The 18,205-nt window shown below is 55.1% G+C and overlaps 7 protein-coding genes across 7 annotated transcripts; 4 read left to right on the top strand and 3 right to left on the bottom strand.

Moving 5' to 3' along the window:
* Positions 1-502: 502 nt before the first annotated feature.
* M421DRAFT_2415 (uncharacterized protein) lies at positions 503-1,818 on the top strand (the record flags this gene model as incomplete). The annotated part of the gene is made up of 4 exons (XM_033588500.1): positions 503-658; positions 711-792; positions 847-1,749; positions 1,799-1,818. 4 exons carry the CDS (start codon positions 503-505, stop codon positions 1,816-1,818), a joined length of 1,161 nt encoding a protein of 386 aa, XP_033452032.1.
* Positions 1,819-2,041: 223 nt separating this feature from the next.
* On the bottom strand, positions 2,042-3,121 carry M421DRAFT_2416 (uncharacterized protein; the record flags this gene model as incomplete). Its single annotated transcript, XM_033588502.1, has 1 exon — positions 2,042-3,121. The coding sequence occupies one exon, from the start codon at positions 3,119-3,121 to the stop codon at positions 2,042-2,044; it is 1,080 nt and encodes a 359-aa protein (XP_033452033.1).
* A 208-nt stretch (positions 3,122-3,329) lies between these two features.
* M421DRAFT_55513 (translation initiation protein Sua5) lies at positions 3,330-4,649 on the bottom strand (the record flags this gene model as incomplete). Its single annotated transcript, XM_033595313.1, has 1 exon — positions 3,330-4,649. The coding sequence occupies one exon, from the start codon at positions 4,647-4,649 to the stop codon at positions 3,330-3,332; it is 1,320 nt and encodes a 439-aa protein (XP_033452034.1).
* A 552-nt stretch (positions 4,650-5,201) lies between these two features.
* On the bottom strand, positions 5,202-7,101 carry M421DRAFT_90020 (uncharacterized protein; the record flags this gene model as incomplete). The annotated part of the gene is made up of 2 exons (XM_033597816.1): positions 5,202-6,782; positions 6,829-7,101. The coding sequence occupies 2 exons, from the start codon at positions 7,099-7,101 to the stop codon at positions 5,202-5,204; spliced, it is 1,854 nt and encodes a 617-aa protein (XP_033452035.1).
* A 749-nt stretch (positions 7,102-7,850) lies between these two features.
* On the top strand, positions 7,851-11,550 carry M421DRAFT_417538 (calcium-transporting P). Its single transcript, XM_033591504.1, has 3 exons — positions 7,851-8,288; positions 8,336-10,769; positions 10,819-11,550. The coding sequence occupies exons 1-3, from the start codon at positions 8,163-8,165 to the stop codon at positions 11,361-11,363; spliced, it is 3,105 nt and encodes a 1,034-aa protein (XP_033452036.1). The 5' UTR covers positions 7,851-8,162; the 3' UTR covers positions 11,364-11,550.
* A 325-nt stretch (positions 11,551-11,875) lies between these two features.
* M421DRAFT_417539 (uncharacterized protein) lies at positions 11,876-14,494 on the top strand. The gene is made up of 2 exons (XM_033591505.1): positions 11,876-12,855; positions 12,905-14,494. The coding sequence occupies exons 1-2, from the start codon at positions 12,180-12,182 to the stop codon at positions 14,179-14,181; spliced, it is 1,953 nt and encodes a 650-aa protein (XP_033452037.1). The 5' UTR covers positions 11,876-12,179; the 3' UTR covers positions 14,182-14,494.
* A 518-nt stretch (positions 14,495-15,012) lies between these two features.
* M421DRAFT_55996 (uncharacterized protein) lies at positions 15,013-16,842 on the top strand (the record flags this gene model as incomplete). The annotated part of the gene is made up of 1 exon (XM_033595350.1): positions 15,013-16,842. The coding sequence occupies one exon, from the start codon at positions 15,013-15,015 to the stop codon at positions 16,840-16,842; it is 1,830 nt and encodes a 609-aa protein (XP_033452038.1).
* Positions 16,843-18,205: the final 1,363 nt, after the last annotated feature.

Genomic DNA, 18,205 nt, shown 5'->3' on the forward strand with positions numbered 1-18,205 from the left:
GATCGTCCGTGTGCCTGCAGCGGCTACCTGATGACCCGCTTTCGCCCTCAGGAACCTCCTTCCACCGTTTCTTAGCGAACGTTCCTTTGTCCAATCACTTCTCGTGTGGCCATGGTCGGCGGATCATGCTTCTAGAAGACCTCGCAAAGATGCGCATCCTCTCTGCTTTGAAAGTCGCTTCGAAACCGAACAAAGATCAGACTCGGACTGACCGAGCTAACGCTCGTAAACTCGCCTCCAGGAATAGATATTCGCCTCTGCTGAACAAGCTCCCTGTCTGCCACTGTGCAAACATGAATTCAGTACATCGCGAGTTGATGTCGACGCTACTCACGTCGCTCTCTACTCGGATGCTGTTCCGTGGTGCTCACTCCGCGGAAGCGGCAAGCGTGCTTTCCTCCGCACTTGTCGCTAACGTCTTGGAAGGGCGCGCACGTGGGGTCCCAAGACGACCTCTTTTGCGACATTCTAAACTTTTGCTTGTGAACAACGTCGTGTCAACATGGAAAATACTACAGATCGTCCCTCATCAGAGCTGGATCACATACCGACATTATGGCTGCTGACCGGGCTTGTCGTCTTCCCGTTCTTGACCTGGAAGCTGCTGGGTCTCCTTAGCCCTCTCATCCACAACCTGACTGCCATGCGCATATCCGAGGTCTGATTCACGACACCGATTACATGCCCCTGCATACTGAGTCAGTTGACAGATTTATGTATATCCGATCAAGTCATTGCGAGCAGTACCTCTCAAGGAGGCAGTTGCCACCAAGTATGGCTTCGACCACGACCGTGAGCATCCCAGTTGCAGTCCGTGCACCATATGCTCTGTATTAACCATGGTAGGAACGTTTATGCTACTCAAGAAAAAGGAGGATGGAACCTGTGAAAATATGACCATTGGCCACTTCGCGGACATGTCGCAATTTATACAAGAGTTCGAAAACTACGGCACAAACGACGCTACCATCAAGGTCACCTACCGCGCATATGGCGACGAAGAGAAGGCCAAGACCATCCGGATCCCTCTCGTGCCTGACACCGAGAAGCTGGAAAACTTCCACGTAAATATGCACGGCAGTCCCACCGGCGCTTTCAATATGGGCGAGAAGTACAGTGAGTGGTTCACCGGCTGCTTCGGCTACAACGTGGTGCTCGTCTACATCGGCGCCGAGAACAAGCGCCCCGTCATCTTCGAAGACATGCAACCCGTCAAGCCCGACCCTCTCACAGCATTCTTCAAGACGAACATCCCTTTCCTAGGCAAGCAGGTCGAAAAGCTCATGGGCCTGCAAACCGAGCAATGGCGCATCAAGTTCCAAGACTGCGCCCCCTTCCTCATCACCTCCAAGACCTCGCTCGACAATGTATCCTCGCGCCTTGACGGTGAGAAGATGGACATGGTCAAGTTCCGACCCAACATCGTTATTGAGGGTGCAACTGACCCGTGGGAAGAGGACTTCTGGGGTAAGATCACAATCAACCAGAAGACGGAGATGATCATGGCGCATAATTGTGTGCGCTGCAAGAGTATCAACCTTGACTATAACACGGGAAAGCCTGGTGTCGGTCCAAGCGGAGAGGTGCTCAAGAGGTTGCAGAAGGATAGGAGGATTGACATTGGTGCAAAGTGGAGTCCGGTGTTTGGACGGTATACGTTCTGGGCGCCTGGTGCGCCGAAGAGCCAGACCATCAAGGTAGGAGACAGGGTGAACGTCACGAAGGTCAACGAGGGATTGACGATCTGGAGTAAGTCCTCACCCCGTCAAATCGTCGACTCAACACTAACATCTCACAGGCTGGCCTGGCCTGGGCTAAACGCCCAGCAACTAAGTCACATACTGTCACTACCTCAGAACCCAGATACCAAATACAGCACACCGATTACTACAACCACTCCATTCACAATCTTCACCATACTCCACGAATCAAACCTCTGCACTCCCCCCGCTCGCTGCACTTCACACACACTCCCTTCCACCCCACCCAAAAACTGCTGCTGCTAGCATCCACCCTGACAATACCCCGCCGCTACATCAACCTAGCAAATCACCCTGCCCTCTCCTTTGCACGGCGTGCAGTCCCGTCTGAACACACCCCACACCCCCTGGATCCGCTTGACAGCCGCACTCGTACTCTGCAGAGGAGGCGGCGGCGACAGCCAGGGTAAGGCGCGCTCATGCAGTGGGGGATCGTGCACTTGCCCTGGAATCGCGTTGTCAATCCCCGACCAGGCGGTGCCGTTGGTCATGCTTGAGGACTCGGTGGCGTTGGTGAGGGGGGAAGCGGGTCCCGACCATACGGGCTCACTGTTCGAAGCCTCGGTCTTGTCTGCGCTGTTGTTGCTGGTGGTGTTTGTGGCAGGGGCTGTGGTGGGCCAGTTGAATCCGGGCGTTGCGCTGTCTGATGGTGGGAAGGGGGGTGAGGAGGAGTGTGTTGGGCGGGACGAGGGGAGGGGTGGTGTTGGACCTGTGTCTGACGAACCTGTGGGAACGGGAGGTGTGGCCGTTGCCTCTTGTGTGGGAACTGGCGGTATATCCACAACCCCTGAATCACAAGGAATCGGCAGCATGTTAAACGTGTCTTCGCTACCCGATGGCAGCGGGATTACATGCGCCGTCTCCTTCACTTCCGTGGGCATCGTTGGATCTGGAGCATAGCCTGCATTGGAACGAATCTGCGAATTCCCCACAGACGGCGATATCGTCAGGGCACTCGACAGTGAAGACGGCGTCGACAGGTACGAGCAATGCCACTGCATGGACGAAGTCGTCGGTGGTGTATAATGACCCTCAAACGGTGCAGAGGTCGCCGTCGCCGTGGCGAGAGTAAACATCGGCCATGCCGCGTCGTCAGTGGAGAGTCTAGCTCCCAGATGGCCTTTGTGCGTGAACAGCGGTGGGAAGGCGAAGTGTGGTAGTGTTTTTGCCGTGGGTGGTGGGTAGAGCGGCGTTGGGTAGAGGGTGCGCGTGACTGTTATGAAGACTGTTTTTGTTGATGCTGTCGATGGTGTGGAGGCTGTGGGTGTGGTGTCGAGAAATTCGGGAATGGGCGTGTTTTCATCGGTAGCTTTGGCTGCTGCGAGGGCGCTGGAGAACAGGAGAGGGCTGAGGAAGTACATTGTGTGCTCTGTGGTAGCTCGTGAGGAAATAGACTGGGCTGTAGAGAAAGGAGAGCGAGAGGTCGTGGGCCAGGACGTGGGAATCTATTTGAGAATCGTGTAAAACACAGTCATTGAAAGGATAGAATTCATTGTGAAGTGTGCCAGCAGCACATATCGAGAATGTTTTATTGAATGCCTCCAGTATGGTCATTTGACCATTACCTCGTCATGTCCTAATCTCAGCGGCTTTCCTTAACCTGTTCATCACCGCAGCCGCAATATCGTCACCAGTGGTATCGTCAATGCCCTCCACAAAGATCACTTCGACGCCCTTCTTGTCTAGCTCGCGCAGTGCAGAGAACAGCCCCCGCGCTACTTCGTCTGTTTCCGCACCTAGATCGATGTCCCAAATCTCGCTATCGCTCGAGCTGAGCGTGTGACGTTGTGCGTGTGGGGTTTGGTGCTGGATGACTGAGCGAAGCAAATTTGACAGTCGTGAAGGTGCGTCTGTCGGTATTGAAGAGGCGCTGTTGGACTGTGAAGTACCGTTGACACACCCATTTGTGTCCGCGACATTTGAGTCTGCACTTGCCAATCCGAGTGCAGCGTCCCAACTCTTCGTCCGTATTATGCCGACCTTGCTCTTCTTCATCACCTCCTCCCTCTCCGGCCTTGTGGCACCAGCCTCGAATAGAATAACCTCCGCTTTCGGGCTGTAGTGCCTGTACTTCATACCCGGGGCCCTTGGCTTGCTGGCGCCTCCTTCCTGCTTGTCCTTGTACCCAACAGTGACGTTCTCCCACCCTGGACACTGTCTTAACTGCTCCACTGTGACGCCGCCCGGTCGCAATATGCTCGGTGGGCTCGATAGGCCGTCCACGACTGTGCTCTCTACGCCCACTTCGCAGGGCCCCCCGTCTACAATGGTGCGTATACGCCCTTGCAGGTCGTCGTATACGTGTTCGGCTGCCGTGGGAGAGGGTCGTGTGGAAGCGTTCGCAGATGGACCGGCAAGAGGGCGACCACAAAGACGTAGGAGGGAAAGCGCAAGTATGGAGCGCGGCATACGTGCGCCGAACGTCGTCAGACCGGCCGTGACTTCTGGCGCAAGCACCGTGTTCTCCGGTACTGGAAGGATGATGGTCAACGGTCCAGGCCAAAAGCGCTCGATCAACGGTCTGTAAATCGCGGGGATAGGATCGCTTCCTGTGAGCGACGCGTCTTTGCCGGACAGCAGCGCGCGCAGCTGTGGCAGTGAGTGGATGTGTACGATGAGAGGGTTGTCTGAAGGTCGCCCCTTCGCAGCGAATATGGCCTTGACCGCTGAGCTTCTTGTCGCGTCTGCCCCTAGTCCGTACACAGTCTCGGTCGGAAATGCGACCGGTGTGTCTGTGTTCACGATCTCTTCTGCTGCTCTCTTGAGACTCTGGTAGTCTTGCCCATCCGCGTATTCTATGTTCCATTCTTCGATCAAGTCTGTCTTGGTTTCGGTGAATGTGATATTTCCCAATTTCTGTGGGTCGACAGCGAGTATGTTGGTCGCCATGTTGGCGGTCATTCTTTTGTAGAACCTTGGGGTGGTTGCTGAAGTGTGTAAAAGTGTGGGTGTCCGAGTGAGCAATGCGGTCGGAGCTCTCAGCGCGGTAGTAAGAGAGGTCGAGGACCCTGATGCGGCGACTTGCACCAGAGCACGTGTTTGGAAGTAGAAGAAGACGTGATTTGCGATTTTGACATTTGGTATGCGGGGATAGTGCGTTAGCATCAGAGTGATGACTGGTGATGAAGCCCAAATTTTTCGTGCTGTTCGGAACCATTCCGACCCAAACCCTTGGCGCCCGACGCCATGTTCAAGATCAGTTTCTATGGATCGATCGTGAAGTAATTGTGAAATGCGTTGCGTTGCTACAGACTGTCCCTTATTGTTATCCTACTAGAAGCACTCCAATGAGCCATACAAACGCCGTAGTACGCCTACCCAAAGGAGTTAAAACAAAAGCAAAGCCATACACAGCGTGGGTATCCGGCCAACGCCGCCTTATGAATACCAAGGTCCCCAAAATGAAGTCGCTAGCGCAGTGAATCGAACCACAAAGAACTTTTACGCGGAGACAGATACCTCTGCTGGGCCAGCAAGGATACCTTCAGCGAGGGAGTCAACTGCTGTTGTCTGCGCAATAGCTTGACTCTGAGATGCCAGCTCGCCGCTTGCAGCAGTCTCAGCCCACTGTCCCCAAAGACCGCGCTTTGCGCGGATGCGAAGGGGTCCTCCAAGCTCGGTCCCTGATTGCTCGACCTTGATGGCGTCTTTTGTGGCAAGAACCAAGACTTCAAAAAACATCTTAGTGGCGTCGGCTCTCGATGTTTGGGCCTCGGGAAGCAGCTCCTGAAAAACGATGGTGTTCTTCTGTCGTATCGACTCGCTCTCTTCCGCCTCGGGTCCAAACTGTTCTCGCAGAAGATGAACGGCGTGTTTGGTGCCAAGCGAGATAGGGCCACTCTCAGCTGGGTGGTAGAGCGGGGCGGTTGTGTCGTCGAAGTTGTCAGGGACAGGCGAGAACGCATCTTCGTCCTCCTCTTCCGGACGCGCACCAATATCGCTGGGAAGTTGGATAATGCTTCCATCATCGGCGATTGTTGTGCCGCCTACATCGAAGGCATCGCCTCCCAGCGTGGGCTCATCCTGCTCGATGTCGAGTTGTGGAATACCGCCCTCCTCCTCTTCCTCCTCCTCAGCCTGTTCCAGCCCAGCGGCAGCCCCGTCTCGCTTACGCTTACTAGGCCGCGAGACAACTTCCAGCGACAGGATGCCTCGCAGCTCAGGAGCCCAGCCTTGACTGCGACCGTCGCCGAGGATGCTCGAGACGAAGCCCCCGGATCTCTGCATGTTAAGAAGAGCCATCAGAAGCGGATCGCGGGGAAGGAAGGAGGCCTGTTTCAAAATTTTCTCGCGGTTTGCTTGTTGATCCCTGAGTTGAGCGGTCGATATCATGGTCTCAGCATCCTGTGTGATGACCTTTCTGCGCTTGGCTCTGGCCTGGTGAATCGATTCTTCTTCCTGCTCGGGCTCAACCATAGTTGGATCCCGCTCGGAAACTTCCTGTGCGAGACGAGTCTCTTCGTCCGCGTCCAATTCGGACAACGGAGAGTCTTCGCGGGTGAGCTGAGGAACGTCATCCTCGGGCAATGGGAGCGGAAGATCTGTGTCCATGCCGCCCATAATAGTGTCTACGCCAATGTTGAGTTCAGTGCCTCCAGCAGCTGGCAGATCAGTCAAGCCTTCGCCAAGATCTACTTCAAAGTCAAGTTCGTCATCGTTCAGCTTGAGGTCCGTCTCGAAGTCGTTGTCTCTAGGTAGCTCAGACGGCGCGTCACGTCCGATCTCTACCTCCGGGCCCAGGTCCTCTCCCAGATCGATCTCGAGGTCGTCCATGTCTTGCAGTTCCAACTCTTCGTGGCGGGGTTGCTCGACGCTGTTGGAGAGGAACTGGCTGGCGTCCCAATCTGGCAATGTGGTATTTCCAAAGGTAAGATCTCCGTCAAGGGTTTGCGACAACAGCAGCGATGGGTCAGGCATGGGCGCCAACAGGTCAAGATCCGTGATCATATCTGGCAATGTCAGGCTGGTCGGGTTGGCGATGTGTGTCTGAGCGGGCAGATCGATGTTGCCTGGGCGGAAGGCCTACGGCGTGTTAGTCAATGCTGCGAGCAAGAGGGACTGGACGTACCATCTTGATCTTCCACAGCGCGTCGTTGCAGTCATCGTGCAGGTAGTGCGCCTTCCTGTGGTAGATGCGCACGACACCGAGTAATAGCTGGCCGTTCAATCGCAGCGCCAAAGGCCCACCAGCAGCTCCCTCGGGCCGGATGATGACCTGGATGTCTTCATCGATCTTGTCCTGCAAGACTTGAGCTTTGGTGAGCTTCTTGTGCTGGTTGGCGGCGAGCCAGACGCGAGCAAGCTGGCCCGACTTGAACAGAAGGTCCTCGGGAAGGAACATTGTGGTGGTGGGTGCAGACTACGGCTGCGCGGGGTGAAAAGGTGGACGCGTCGGAGGCGTTATTGTTTACGTCGGCGCGTCGGCAGCAAGTGGATGCGCGAATGGTATGCGCGCGCCGACGACTTCAGATTTTATTGCCAAGGATGCGCGCAAGGTAGCAATGGCAGTGAAAGGCACGAAAAGTTGCACAGCGATGAGGTTGCGGATGCGCGTAGGGGTGGGTGGTCTGTGTCGCGAGGCTGGTCGAAGCCTCGAAGGCTGGAGGACATCACGACCGCGGCTTATGTCACGGCTGCCTTGAAGCCACCACCGTGCCGCAACCAGCCGACGGGGCAACACAACGTCCATCACATCCTTAGTAGCTGCTTGGATAGTCGATATGAAGAAGGTGATCTATAATTGCAGTGCATTTCTCACGGTCTGGAGGCAGGCAGCGCTTTTACAGAATACTACCAAGAGCGCAATACTACATGCCATGGGCCTACAAAGGGCGCACACAATCGAGACAACTGAGCTCTACTGAGCGCACTTCTCTCACCTGGCCCCAAGGCGCATGACATCACGGATGCATATGGAAAGCGCGCCATCACTTGACGCGGGAATGAGCATACTCAGTACCTGTCAAGCCTCAGTGCTGTGGCACTTCTCGATGCGGCGCACAGGTGCAAACCGCTGGGGACACTTCTCAGTTGGACTGCATGCGGCTCTTCGATACCTCACTGTTTTACGAAGCTCTTGGTCAAACGACTTGGCAATATGAAACGCGTGAATTCGTCCAGGCCTCCGGATAGATCGCCGCTGGTGACCCCTGCTGCAGAGTGCCGGTGCTTTGACGTTTTGGACACTGAGATCTACGTCCAAGTGGCCCTTCAAACGCTGAACAACACCATTTCCAGCACGTTTGCGAGCTCCTTTCTTGTGGTTATCCCTGCATATTCATTGCATTTGTCTTTCTAGCAGGCTCGATGCAATAATCGAGCACAAAGTCTCTGTACATCCTTGTTGCGCCACATCGGCCACGTTCGACGGCCGCGCATCAGCTGTCCCTGGGATATGCCAACATGTCCAGGGCCCCGACACCGTCACTACCAATGTACCATGCCTCCAATGGGGGCTCGAAGTCTTCGTGCCCTAGCTCTCCGCACCTGCAACCACCGCAGGTACAGAAGCGGAGCGGTACACCTACGGTAATTGCAACCGTTCGAATGATCAGAGCAGTAGCTAAGAAGACCAGCCCAAGCAGTCCATAACCGCTTCTTACTCAATCCTATCCCACCAAGAAACCGCGCAAAGACTCCAGACATCAGAGACCCACGGTCTTTCCTCTTCCGATGCCTCGGCGCGTATACACATCCACGGCCGCAACGAACTCCCGCACGAGGAGTCTGAGCCACTATGGCTTCGATTCGTAAAGCAATTCAAAGAGACACTGATCTTGCTACTGCTGGGCTCAGCGGCTGTGTCATTAATGCTGGGAAACTTGGAGGATGCAATCAGCATCACAGCAGCGGTCACGATCGTTGTTACTGTTGGGTTTGTTCAGGAGTACCGATCTGAGAAGTCCTTGGAGGCTTTGAACTCATTGGTACCTCACTCTGCACACATCATCCGAGCAGGCCGGGAGCAATCACGCGCAAACAGCACCGCGACAGTTGGGATCGAGTTGGACGAACTGAAGGACACAACAGCCGCGCTGGCAGCAGCTGAGAGAAAATCTACCACCATATCAGCGACGCTGCTGGTACCGGGTGATTTGGTCCTCTTCCACACCGGCGACCGTGTACCTGCAGATATTCGAATCACGCACGCCGCAGACCTTTCGATCGACGAGTCGAACCTGACAGGAGAGAACGAGCCTGTCAGCAAGACACCAGATACAATCGCACGACCATCAGGAGTTCAGCGGGCACCTTCGCCTTTCTATGCCTCTGAGGGTGCAGGAACTGTGGGCGCCGACATCCGTCTGAACGACCAGAAGAACATTGCGTTCATGGGCACATTGGTTCGCTCTGGATATGGGCAGGGTATTGTTATTGGGACAGGCGGCAACACCGAGTTTGGTGCTATTTCAGCATCGCTCCAGGAGATCGAGAGCCCGCGTACTCCGCTACAGCTTTCCATGGATCAACTTGGGAAGGATCTCAGCTACATGTCGTTCGTTGTTATCGCGTTCATCGGTCTCGTTGGACTGTGGAGGGGTTGGAAGTTTCTCGAAGTCTTCCAGATTGGCGTCTCACTTGCGGTTGCTGCTATTCCCGAAGGTCTCCCAATCATTGTTACCGTTACGCTCGCTCTGGGAGTGCTGAGAATGTCGAAACGAGACGCGATTGTACGACGTCTGCCTAGCGTCGAGACATTGGCATCAGTCAATGTGGTCTGCACCGACAAAACTGGTACCCTCACAACGAATCACATGACGGTCACGAAACTATGGCACTTCGACGAGGCTGCCCCAGTCGACCTGAAGAAGAAGCACGATATAGACAACCTTGACTCTCCGACCCAGAACATCTTCCGAATTGGTAACATCGTCAACAACGCCCGGCTGCTGAGCGACGAAGCTGCGTCTGCATCGACAGCTGCAGTATTGTCATCGACGATGGGTGATGACAATTCTCTGGCAAAGAGTCGGTGGGTCGGTCAACCTACAGATGTCGCCCTCTTGGATCTGCTCGATGCCTTCTCCGAAGGCGATGTCCGCGAAAGACTGGGCACGCGCAAGTTTGAAACCCCGTTCAGCTCTGAGAGGAAATGGATGGGCGTGGTCATCAGTGGGAGCTCAGGTTCAGACGTGTCTTACATCAAGGGTGCCATCGAAAGGGTACTCGATCGATGTGCCACATACGTCAACGCCCAAGGAAAGGAGACAAATCTAGATCAATCGCGCAGACAAGAAGTCCTGAAAGCTGCCGACTCTATGGCACAAGAAGGCCTGCGAGTACTAGGTTTTGCAAGTGGGACAGCCTACAGCAAGGGCAGCAGTGGCACATCAACGCCAGCTGCGTCATCAGCTTCTGCGATGGGCGACGACGAACACTATCGTGGACTGGTCTTTGCTGGTCTCGTGGGTATGAGCGACCCTCCACGTAAGGGTGTGGAGAGGGCTATTCGCCGCCTCATGGCTGGCAAGGTCAAGGTCATCATGATCACAGGAGACGCGGAGACTACTGCTGTAGCCATCGGCAAGAGTCTGGGCATGCCAATAAATCCCGACTCAGCACTTGGGCGCTCCGTCATCCGTGGTGACGAGCTGGATCAGATGAGCGAAGAAGAGCTCTCTCGGGCAATCGCGACTACTTCCATCTTTGCACGCACCAGTCCGGAACACAAGATGAAGATCATCCGTGCACTCCAAGCACGGGGCGATGTCGTTGCCATGACTGGCGATGGTGTCAACGACGCACCCGCCTTGAAGAAGGCTGACATTGGCATCTCCATGGGCAAACTGGGTACAGACGTCGCCAAAGAGGCTGCCGATATGATTCTCACAGACGACAATTTTGCCACGATCCTCAACGCCATGGAAGAAGGCAAGGGTATCTTCTATAACATCCAGAACTTCCTTACATTCCAGCTGAGCACCAGCGCGGCGGCGTTGAGCCTGGTTCTGTTGAGTACCTTTCTTGGCTTCAAGAACCCTCTCAACGCCATGCAGATTCTATGGATCAGTGAGTACATGTTTCCTGCCTGGAAGACATACGGCTAATATTGCTCTAGACATCTTGATGGACGGTCCACCGGCTCAATCTCTTGGTGTGGAGCCAGTCGATCCTGCCGTCATGGCTCTGCCTCCTCGTCCACGACACGCTCGTGTACTCACGCGCAAACTCATCCAGCGCGTTCTGCAGTCTGCGACAATCATCATGCTAGGCACTCTGATGACCTACTACCGCGAGATGACAATCGACAATGAGGTCACCGCACGCGACACCACCATGACGTTCACCTGCTTTGTCCTCTTCGACATGTTTAACGCCCTCACCTGCCGCTCATCCACGAAATCAGTGCTCACTGGTGAGATTGGCGTCTTCGAGAACAAGATGTTCAACTACGCTGTCTCTGGATCACTCATTGGACAGCTGCTTGTCATCTATTTCCCACCACTACAACATGTATTCCAGACAGAGGCGCTGGGTATTTTTGATTTGCTGCACCTTATCGCAGTAGCGAGCAGCGTGTTCTGGGTGGACGAGGGCAGGAAAGCATACGTCAGGTACCAAGCAAGAAGAGGGTACGGTGGAGGGTACAGCACTGTCGTATAATCTGTTTGTACAAGCATTGCATCGAGTAGGCATAGAATACCAAAACAACTCGAGCAGAGCATCTGAGTCTCTTCCGAGCCTTCTCCACATCGCCAACGTGTGCCGCTTCAGGGGTAGTATGGGCACGTGAGCTTCCAGAACGTCAACACGCCGAAAACGTAACTGCGCCTGTTGAGCCAGCCACGAATGGAATGGGTTGGGATGGAGCCCCTCCAAGCGTGTTGAGCAGCAACCCAGCAACTTTTCCCGGGTCTCAAGGGAGAGTAATCTCCACAGCGCGAGTATCGTTGCCCGGGCGCTCAGTCACTAGTGGGCGGTGCGCTGTCACTCGACCTGCGTGCGCCGTTGGAGCGAGTCGCTGTTTTGCAGGGGGCTGCTTGGTTTAAGAAGGCGGCGGTCGAGGGTCCTCGACAGGGCAGCGGCACGCGCAGGTGCGACTAGCGCCGCATGCAGGGGACCCCCTAAAGGCGGTGGACTGGACCGCTGCTTGCACTTGAAATTGAGATGCTCCACAAGGCCCATGTGATTGCGATTACCTTGTTAAACTGATACGGGGTTACTTGGTCTTTTGCAAACACACACAGTTGCAGCTTGTCGACTCACGTCACTCATCCCTCGCGCAGTCACGCCAACGCGCAGCGAAAGCAAGTGTGCTAGATTTGTACGAGGGCCAACGCAACAAGCCAGCCAAGCTCCCCAGCCGCGACGATCGCCAGTGAGCCGCCGTTGGACATTCACTTGAGCGCGTTGATCTTCTTCTTGGACCGCATTGGCTACAATTTCTCTCTTCCACACCACCACCACACAGCGTACACCATGTCGACAGCAACAGCAAACAAGCCGCCGGCCACAGGCACCCCAGCGCGCAGCACGCCCTCGAGGGTCTCTTCGTCCTCGCCTGCTGCGGCGAGCCGCACGCCTGCACGCTCTTCGACACCGACAACGAACGGAACACCAGGCGGCGTCGCCAGGACGCGCTCTGTCCGGTCTGGTGCCAGCGGAACGCCCGTGTCAGCGCGCGCATCAGTCAAGAAGCCCGCTCCACCCTCGACGCTGAGGAGGAACTCATCGCAGGTCGACAGCCCCACCGAGGAGGACAGCGCCGCCGCCGAGGCAAAGGCCGCGTACCTGCAAGATCTTGAGGAGCGCCTCCAGAAGGTCGAGTCTGAGGCCGAGGAGCGCCAGAAGCAGATCGAGGTGCTGAATGCACGCTTGGACGAGGCCCACGCCGAGCAGTCGAAGCTCGAGGAGCGCGCTCACGAGGAAGAAGAGAAGGTCGAGACCCTCGAGAACGAGAAGAAGGAAGTTGTTCGACAGCACAGAGAGCTCGAGGGCATCTACGAGGCCGAGCGAGCCCAGGCCATGAAGGAGAAGGAGAGCATGCAGGCGCGCGAGGAAGAGCTCCAGGAGACGATTCAACGGCTGAAGGAAACCATGGCCACCAAGAACGTCCAGGGTGTTGAGGACGGCGAGGCCCCATTGTCGCGTACGTGTAAGTTGTACCCTACAGCATGAACACTTAACCCTGACGCCTTTGATAGCAAGCTTCCGCAACAACCCTTCGCGCACCAACTCGTCTCAGAACCTCGAGAACTTCGCCCCACCAAACTCGGTCCAGCGCAGCAACTCGCGCAACAACTCGAAGCTCATCCACCAGAAGGACAAGATCATCGAAGATCTGCGCCTCGAGCTTGCCGAATACCAGGTCAAGGTGCTCGAGGTTGAGAACGCCGGTGGTGGCCGGACCGCCGAGTTGGAGAGGCAACTGCTCGAGACACGTATGACGAACGCCAGGCTGATGGAAGATAACGAGAGCTTCCAGCTTCTGCTGGGCGAGAAAACACTGAACGGCGATCTGAGCCGCGGCGACTTCTTACGCGATTCCTCTCACAACGAGGACCGCCCTTCGTCACGTAAGGGGCCATCGACCAGTCTCGCAGATGAGCTGGAGGAAGCCGAGGAGGCACCAGATGTTGAGCTCGTCCGCAAGCTCGAGGCCGAGGTAAACAGCATGAAGGACCAGAACAAGGCTCTGACGCTCTACATCAACAAGATTATCGGCCGTCTCCTCACATATCAGGGCTTCGAGTCCGTGTTGGGCAATGACCTCGATGACAAGCCCAACACCAACAAGGACCTTCCCCCTCCGCCTCCTGAGAAGGACACCGAGCAACCTACCGGCTTTCTCCAACGCGCTAAATCCGTCGTCGGCGCTGGTCCCAAGAAGCAACGTCCATCATCCTTGATGGGCCCACCCGCATCAGCAGCAGTCCACGAAGACCCCAACACCGCGCCCAGCATCCCTATCGCGCAGCGTGCTCCCAGTGCTGGCAATCCTCACCGCCGCTCAGCCTCCATCCTGCCCGACGCAGCTAACATCGTTAACACAATGTACCGCATGCCTCCTCCCGCCGCAACACCCGGCCAAACATCGCCCGGCCTCGTCAGCCCAAGGAACAGCTTCTTCGGCATCCCCATCGCCGGTCAGAACGGCTCCAACCCGACATCCCGCGCCGCATCAGGCCAGCAGAACATCCCTGAAGACCGGGAGGTTGACACCGCCAGCATCATGTCCGGCACAACAAGCACTTCGGCCGGTGCAAGCGGACACGTTGACACACCATCCCCGCCACGCGGACGCCTAGACAGGAGCGATACATCCGGCCCGATGACAGGCAAGGGCATGCGCCCCCTGCGTCTGGTGCAGAACGAAGAGGAGGCGAGCAAAGCGCGCAAGGCTGCAAACCGACAGAGTTGGTTCGGCGGCCTGTTTGGTGCGAGCAACCCGGCCAACGCTCAGCAGCAGCAGGAGCAGTAGATGTCCACATCTGTGACGCTCACACCTGTAAGGTTTACACCTGTAAGGGTCACGTCTGTAAGCTGTGGATGTCGAAGGCGCGGGGACCAGAGGTGCAGTGACACCAATGATTGACGAGGTTTGGAAATAATGTGCAATGTGGATACCGGATGGCAATATGTGGCGGAGTCAATTTGCTTGAATCTGTTTGGCATTTTGTATACCCCCAAGACGATAGATGAGAGATGATTGGCATGGTATTGTTCCGATGTAGGCGTAATGTTACTATTCTTTGAGATCTTCTTGTTGTCCCCTGGGCCACGTTAGAACGAGTGTTGTTGCAGTTGCAGTGGTCGCACGCGCCGCAGCTAGTCAAAGGATAACAGCCTCCGGTTCGTGCCCCAATACAAGCCCATGACTCGAGGCCGCAGGCTTCCCTCTCCTCTCACCTTTCACCATATGCTTGATCGCCCGGACCCTGTTCTCGGAAGCGATTTTGTTCAGTCCAGTATGTTTGCTGAACTGTTATGGGGATGATAGAAGCCCGAACTCAAGCTTCGCCAGAGCGGGACCTTTTTGCGAGGCTGGCACGGCTTTTGTGGCTGCATTCCTAACTTTGCAGCCTCGAAGCTTCAGCCGCACCCGACCAGTGGTTGTACTTCGCTGTTCGCTGTTCGCACGTCGCGTGCAACTGGCAGTTGTACTACGCTGTTCGCTATTCGCAAGTCGCTCGTTGTACCGCAGGTAACTTCGAGCCGTGTGCATAAATACAATGGTCTTCGGGCCCCATGGACGAGCCTCACACGCTCACGCCCAAGTTCATCTCACATCTTCTGATAGTCGATAGAAACCATGTCGCACCAGATTCTCTCTCCACTACCCTACAAATCGCCATACGTACAATTCGAAACTGTTCAAGGCGAAACGAAGCGACGTGGTCTCGGTCTCTTCCTAAGACGCAATCTCACCGTTGCTCTCGCACTCGTACTGGGACTCGTCTCCACTGCTTTGGTCATCCAGTTCACTCGGTGGTTCAGCATCCAGCTGCCCGTATGTCAGACCTGGTCTCTCGATTGTGAAATTTCGGATCGTGTTCAGCTGCTGTATCGAAATTTCGGTACCGTACAGGGTATTGTCACCGCGATATACTCGATTGGTCTTGCGGCATTGGCCTTCTCAGCACACTCGTTCTCAGAAGCAGCGCTATGGCCACTTCTTCATCAACAGCGATTCAGTATTGGCGAGATGGACACGTTTCTAGAAGCTAGCCGTGGATCGATACCGTCTACGCCTAGAGCCTTGCTCAAGGCTCGAACTTTGGACTCAGCTCTGGTACTACTCTTGACTGCTGTCATCACTCTTACACCACTTGCTGCTGCGCCCATGGTAGGTCAGGTGTACAATAGAGGAAATATGACAGTGAAGTATCAGGGTGAGTTACAGACAGGTGGTGGCATTGGCGTCTACTACGTCCAGTCCAACCCCCCGGGTCCCGTACGTGAGCGATCGAGCACACTGTACACTTCTTGGCAAGGCAACTTTGCTACCGAGCCGCTTCCGGAGTACCGAAATTGGTTTATCGACCGCAGACTGATGGCGAAAAGAGGAAACTTCACAGTCGAGACTGTCCGGATACAACAAGACATCGAGTGTCGCGGCTGGGCTGCAACACCGAACGACGATTGGATCACGTTGGGAAGAGATTATTTCATGACCTTCAATACCAGCATGCCTACACGGGAAGGTGCTAGTGGCGGGCGCGTTGATGCACTATGGCAACACGATAAGATTGTCGAGGTGCGGGATGTCAGAAAGCTCGCAGTCTGGGTGCACAACTACACATTCGACCACGCGAACAAGACAACAGCGACACTCATATTTGCCGCTCTGGAGGGAGGCATTGAGGGTGGCATAACAACCAAAAACATGCCGAATGATGCAAGAATGGCGAACGTCACAAGCATTGCATGCGACGTTGCTGTGGAGATGATGGAAGATACGCTCACTGTAGGCGACGCTCCTGGACCCGCTGTATCGATCAATCCCATGACCAACATCTTCGTAATCGGTCAAGGCAGACCGCCCAACAAGAAATACGTGGGAAAGATGAACGAGGTGGCTTTATGGTTTGCTGTCGCTCCTGTCGCAAACGGCGCGTACGTGTACGGTACGCAACCAATGTATTCGTACACGAAAAACTGGATCCCCGAACGCTACACATCGACAGATGAAGGCGTAAATAGCGCTTGGACAATCGACTACATCAAGAACTTCATCAGAGTCTCAACGGGCGCATCGATGCTCGGCGAAGTGGACAAGTGGAGCTACACCAACGACCCCGAGCACCCCAGCACAGTCCAATTCCCCTCTTACTTCGCCGTCGTCAAAATGAACCCTAGTAAGCCGATCTTATTGACCATCTTGCCGCTCGTCATCCTGCTGTGCGGTTCCGTTTTGCTCGTGTGGAATGTCAAGATGCATAGTAACATGGCCATCCCGATTATGCGCAAAGCCACTCTGGACGAGATCATCAAGAGCAGCCAGACTGCGGATATCATGGGCCCGGCGATACTCGATCAGCAAAATGCTACAAAGCCTTCGGGTCTGGCGAAGTTAGATGTGAGGTTTCAGGCAGGTGGCACTGGGATATGGGGTCTTTACAGTGCGATGAAACAGGGGTAGCGTAATGCAAGTGCTCAATTATCAACACGATTACAAGTGAAAGAAAGAATATTGTCCATGATGACTGTAATGGCATGTTGCTGCTGGTGTGATGTGGTGACTGGTTGAGGACGAGCCAATCGTCGCTCCTACCCTTCTTCGTCTTCGTCACCGGACCTGATCCCTTGGTTCGCTTGAGCATGGTTCCACGCCTAGATAGAGGTCCGTCTTCAAGTTTCTCATTTTCAAACAATGATCCTTATTACATAGGCGATTCCTGAATGCTCCCCGGATGTTCCGATGGAACTCATCTGGGAAGGTGCTCAAATCGTTCTACAGATAGCCCAAAGTGTGGGACGTAGATAGAGCAGGCTATCGAGATACTCGAAAAAGCAGGACGGCTGCTGAAGGATATCACGTCCACGCCGAGGTCTTCACCGATTCTCCTGAGATGCAGCACATTCTTGTTCGGTCATGAGCACCAAACGATATTATGTCTCTGGTACAGGGCTGATACTCGTGTCAGTGCTCAAAGTCGCTCGTGACCTGGGCAACAAGTGGCAAGCCGTCACTGGGCAACTGGAGGACGACAGAAGACAAGCTCAGTTCTACGCCCAAGGTGTGGAGGCAAGAAGTATGAGGGAAGTGAGAGGCATAATAACACAGAGCGCGCAACGAGAGGCGCAAAGGCTGGCTCAAGAGGCTGCTGCCCTCGAAGTCAAGTCACACAAAGAGACTATAAGCTTGATGCGAGGGCGTCAAGAGGATGACCTTGGCGCTCGCTGGAGTGCAAAGAATCACGAGACATCCCTCATCCATTCTGAAATTGGCAGTCTAACAGAGGCCCTGTTGTCTGAGCCCGTGGACGTTCTGCTCAGCAGTTGCATGGATCAGCGTAGCAGTTACACCCTGTGCTGAGCTCGCTTTGTCGATAGGTATCCAGTTCCATCAGCCACATCCAGATACTGACATTCGGTATAACATTGCGAGGCAGTTCTGAAGACGCCTCAAGCATGCGTACGGCTGGGACGGCCCGATGTTCAAGAGGAAGTGATTCAGGCACCCGACGAAGATGCGGCTCGGTTTCGGCGCAGACGTCCTTCAGTGCAATATGCGCGTCATTCTTGAGGTTGTAGAGATAGCGAGGTAGCGAAGTACTTCGGATGCCCTGAAGCACATAACTGCCCGTGAAAAAGCATTTGTATTCTTCAGATCCCGGAAACGCGAGAATGAACGATGGTGAACGTGGCCAACAACCCGCGGCTGGGATCGGCACTGCCCACCGTCGCCCAACGCTAGTCCATGAGTCGCAACACGAACGTGTGCTTTTCCGACCCCACGATTTCCGGAGTCATTATCCACCCCAAGTATCGCCTATCGAAGA

This window comes from Didymella exigua (assembly GCF_010094145.1).
Source record: "Didymella exigua CBS 183.55 unplaced genomic scaffold M421scaffold_5, whole genome shotgun sequence".
Classification (NCBI taxonomy): Eukaryota; Fungi; Ascomycota; class Dothideomycetes; order Pleosporales; family Didymellaceae; genus Didymella; species Didymella exigua.